This window comes from Culex pipiens, chromosome 1 (assembly GCF_016801865.2).
Source record: "Culex pipiens pallens isolate TS chromosome 1, TS_CPP_V2, whole genome shotgun sequence".
NCBI classification, from domain to species: Eukaryota; Metazoa; Arthropoda; class Insecta; order Diptera; family Culicidae; genus Culex; species Culex pipiens.
This window is the reverse complement of record NC_068937.1, coordinates 135,904,127-135,908,892: the sequence shown is the minus strand read 5'-3', so window position 1 is coordinate 135,908,892 and position 4,766 is coordinate 135,904,127. Positions and strand designations below refer to the sequence as shown.

Genomic DNA, 4,766 nt, shown 5'->3' with positions numbered 1-4,766 from the left:
ACTGATAGGCCAATAATAGAAATAGGATGAAAAATGGTATAGTTCCCTTACTTTGATGAAAGATCTGTATTTTTTGAAAGAAGGGAAAACCTCAAGAAAATACACATTATACTTTGATCTTATGAAAGCTTTTATTTTCTATAGGTGTTCCCTTCTTTGAAAATAATCGTTCTGCTTTATGGTAAAATTTGGTAGAATTTAGTCACAAAAGTCAACTGATTAACAAAAGAAGGGAAAATTATTATATAACAACACGTTGAAAGAATGTTAAAAACATCTATTGTTTGTCTAATATCTATCGATCAACATTGTTACATCTCGTGGTGGTTAATAAAGTATTGGTTCAATAGTCAACTTGCTTGTTTCTATTGTTCGTGTCCGAACATTTTACTTTCTTTCTTATTATTCATGTATTTATCATTCATATTGTTGTCAAAATATCGGGTTCCTTCAATGTGACTAGGTCAAACCAACGGGGTACAAACTAAATAATTCTTAACCACAAGTAATCGAGTAGGCAAGATTACATTCATTGTCAAATCAGGTAATATGAAAAACTCATTTTTTCCGAGAATTGTCCATTCCGGGAAACGTCCATTCCGGAAAACGTCCATTCCGGATAATGTCCATTCCGGAAAACGTCCATTCCGGGAAATGGAATTCCGGAAATTGTCATAGAATCAGTGATCATGTAGGGCTTTCCAATGCAAAAACGAACCATATATGGCAGCCCACTCGTTTGGGCTGTGCTCATTTTATGTAATTTCGTTCGTGCACTGGTTGCCTGAGCGGATGTGCTGTGACCTGTGATCATATCGTCGGCAAGACAGTCCAGACCCTCGAGCCCACTCAACGCTTCTCTGTTGAATCGATCGACATCAACGTTTTGATGGAACAGCCAAACGGCGTTGGGAGCTTCCCGTTGGCAGTCCTCCACTGACTTGAACCGACTCTCGATCAGCGTCTTCTGTTCATCCGTCAGTTTCTTGCCTTCGCCAATCGCGGTGAGGATGGTGGAGAACACCACATCGGTCTGACGCATGACCTGATCCAACTCGTACAGTCGGATGTAATCCCACAGCCAAGATCCACCAATCGAATTTCTCGGAGCCTTATAGATTGGTAAAGCATTGACTGGATTCAGCTGATGTAAATCTCCGGTAAACGTAACGTCCTGGTCAGCGAATGGGTGAAGGTAATCCAAATGAATATCCTGCAAACGTATGTGCATTGTTCTGAAGTTACCTGCGCTAAGCATACTAACTTCATCTACAATGTGGAGCTTCACGTTCCGGAATTCATTTCGGTACGTCTGCAGCCATTCAGGGCTAAGCTTTGAGTCACTCTGGCGCGATATTGCAATGCGGTAGGCACGATGGACCGTAACACCGTCAATGTTAACGGCGGCTTTGCCTGTCGACGCACATGCAATATACGCGTTGTTGCGAGAGTTGTGACCTTGGCTGTACCGGTTATAGGTTTCCATCATCAGACGCAGTGTGAACGTTTTACCACTACCCGCTGGTCCAGTCAGGAAGATCTGCATCGCTGGAATTTCAGGATCAAAGCTCGTCAGTCGATGGATGATGTGGAGGATCAACATGCGCTGCTTCTCGTTAGCCTGCCGCATCCAGGCACAGTAGTCAGCTTTTGGCATGACATTCGAACGTTGTTTCACAATCGCTCGCAGTGCAGAAGTCGGCAGGTTTTCGATGTCATCGTTGTTTGGCTGCATGTCGATGCTCCTCACGTACTCGTTGTGCTTCTCCGTGGCGGCTCTCTCTTGCTCGCCATCGCCTTCCTGTGCGATTATTCGGAGGTATTCCTCAACGGTCTGCTCCAAATTCAACTCACAATCGTATTCCTTACGTTTCGCGATGAGCTCTGTCTCATGCGAATCGTACAATTGGAGGAATTTGTTCTGGTCCAGCAGGTCGACTCGTTCATTCCGGAACGGCAAAAACAGCAGCACTGCCTCTCGCTTGTACTCGACCATTTCGCTCATCGGGTATCCTCGCCATCGCAGGATTTTGGCAGTGCCTCGCAGCTTGTAGCTGTTTTTGGTGCTTTTCATCGGTGCATACCATGCGACGAAATCAGCCAGGCACACATCCTCCAATCCATCGCGGTCCTCATACTTCTGGACGATGTTTCTGGTCCACACGTCCGTTGAGTCGTCGTCGAGTCCCTCGTTGTCCATCTGCTGGTGTCGCTTCCGGCATCGGGTTCTCTCATTTGGCCACATTGTCGGCACAAATTCGATTTTCCGGCTTGCTTCGGACATTGGTAACCGGAGCAAGATCCACGCTGCTTCCTGTGAGCACATCTCAACACTGTTGAGTACTCTCACGCCCAACTTCTTCAGCAAGCCTTGATAGTCGTAGTCGGGATACTGCTCCTGCAGCTCGAGAAGCTCTCGGTGAAACGCGCTGATGCCTCGATTTGTCTTGTTGACGTAATCAACCAAATAAGAGGCGCACGAGTACTCGTCCATGATGAACTGCAGATCACTGTTGGAGCGAAGTACACCGCCAATCCAAACGTTGAATGGATTCATGTAGAGCTGATTCATCGGACGCTTGAAGAAGAACGCTGGTCGCTGTAGCCATGCACGAATCACTTCGAGGTAGTATTCCTCGGTACACTCACAATCGGCCAGAAAGTCTTCGAGAGTTTCGAAAGTCTTCGTTTCCAGAATCTCACGAAACTCGAGAGCACGTTTCTTCAGTGCAGAACGACGACTGTCATCAGCCGGAAGGGGCACCAATACCCGATCCTCGTTCATCGGCCAGTACGGAATGTTGAAACGACAACGTTTATCGTTGTGTTTGTAACACGTACGTGTGTGAGCGTGCTCTTGCTTCTTGCCAAGCAGTGGTCCCAACCAACGGAAGGCATCGATGGAGCAGAGAGTGTTGATCATTTCAATGGTGGCGGGCATGTCCTCGGAAACGTCCTCACGAGGATCGTTTGCACACCAGAGCATGATGTGGGCATGCGCGCTACCACGTTGTTGAAACTCGATCCGCTTGAAGTAATCCACAACGTAGTATTTACCAAATGGACTGAACCGTTTGGACTTCAAGATGCGCATTATGACGTCAACAAGCTTGTCGATGTATGCAACACACGTCACAGGATCTTCAACGACCAACTTTGCCTTTTGAAACGCGCTTAACTCCGACAGCGGGTCGGCCAATTCAAGGTCATCGTAGTCACTGGACAATTTGTGCAGCACCTTCAACAGTTCTTCCCATTGAGTTTCACTGGCGCTCAAGGTGAGAAACATTGTTGGTTTACCCAACTGTCGAATCATGGCGAAGAGGTCCTGTTTGCGTCCTTGCCAGTACTACACAGAGTTCGGCATACATTTGAAGAAAGCCAAGCCAATCTCCATCATATTCCTCTGGAACTCTGGATCGCTGAGCTGGGCACGTGTGACGTTATCTGTTCCCACAGATTTGAAGTGGCATTTGAGCCCTTCAATCATACGGCAGTATAACACCTTCATGGCCATGGCCAGAATGTGATCTGGACGAGCACCCCGTCTGTCAGCTCGCCTAGCTTCACTGCTCGCCTTGTTGAACACTGTAGCTTGTACGCCTTGCTTGATCGTTGTCGGGAACCCATAGTATATGTCGGGATTACTCAACTCCTCGGCATTCTCATCGTACAAAAAAGTCAAAGTAGTTATGTCACAGACATAACCGGAATGGCGTAGACTTACGTAAAATTTAGATATGTGGACATGTGGGTTTTCCATATATTAATTTGAAGAATTAGCTATATATATTGGAAGGAACACCCATTCGAACGGCAAAGAGAGGAAAGAAAGAGACGAAGGAATTTTAGCGAGCCGAATGGGGGGAGGGGGAGAGGGGGCATAGGGGTTGGGGGCGAGAGCAGCCTCAGAAAGCTGTGCAATCCGTCGCCCCCGAAGACCAAAATTTGTTCCTGAAATTTAAATTAGCTCGCTGCCTCGTCCCGGGTGGGACGAGGGCAACTCTTTCAACACTAGAATTTGATGAGACGTAAATCTTTCAGAAGCGCTCGCCGCGAATGCGACGAGCTAGTTGGATGTCCCGATTGTTTAACAACCAAGGCTTGACCCACGAGAGGCTTTTCGGCGGAAGGCAGCAGGCGCGCGCCTCATCTTGTTGATGCCTCGTCCCGGGTGGGACGAGGGATGGGGATTGAAGCACCTCCGAACCACAGCAACCACGAAAGATCCTAACGGTCCGGCCATCGAGAGGCAACTGGCTGACGGTGACGACGAGAAGGCGATGCGCACTTCTTTTCCAGTTCTGGTCCCTCTCTCCTGCTGCTGCTGCTCTGGTCTCTCTCCTCCTGCTCTGGGCTGAGCTTTCCTGCTGCTGCTCTGGTCTCTCTCCTGCTGCTGCTGCTCTGGGCTGAGCTTTCCTGCTGCTGCTGCTGCTGCTGCCAGTCCGACGTCTGAGACGTGAATGATGGAATGGGCTCTGGCGCACGTTCTTATGTATGATTTCGGCCCGCTACTTCCCCTCCTTTTTCGCGACCGACACTCGGTCGCGTTGCTCGGATGATTTTCCCCTCAAAATAGGTACTTGACATTCCCGTCCGTGAGTGGGAAGCGCTCATTTTGCTTGCAAAATCTCTGCATTTTGAAAACATTTTAAAACATTCAATTGTTTCAATAGTTAAACTATTTTGCCAACAATGAAAGTTTTATAGCAAATTGCTGAATAATTTTCGAATCGAATGGCACATAAATCGTGTCGATTCGATTA

At 47.7% G+C, this 4,766-nt stretch overlaps 1 protein-coding gene across 1 annotated transcript; it reads right to left on the bottom strand.

Annotated features, from left to right (window-relative positions):
- Positions 1-685: 685 nt before the first annotated feature.
- Positions 686-3,362, bottom strand: LOC120425728 (uncharacterized; the record flags this gene model as incomplete). The annotated part of the gene is made up of 1 exon (XM_039590332.2): positions 686-3,362. A coding segment is annotated over exon 1 (2,631 nt), but the record flags the coding sequence as incomplete, so codon positions are not given.
- Between the last annotated feature and the right edge of the window lie 1,404 nt (positions 3,363-4,766).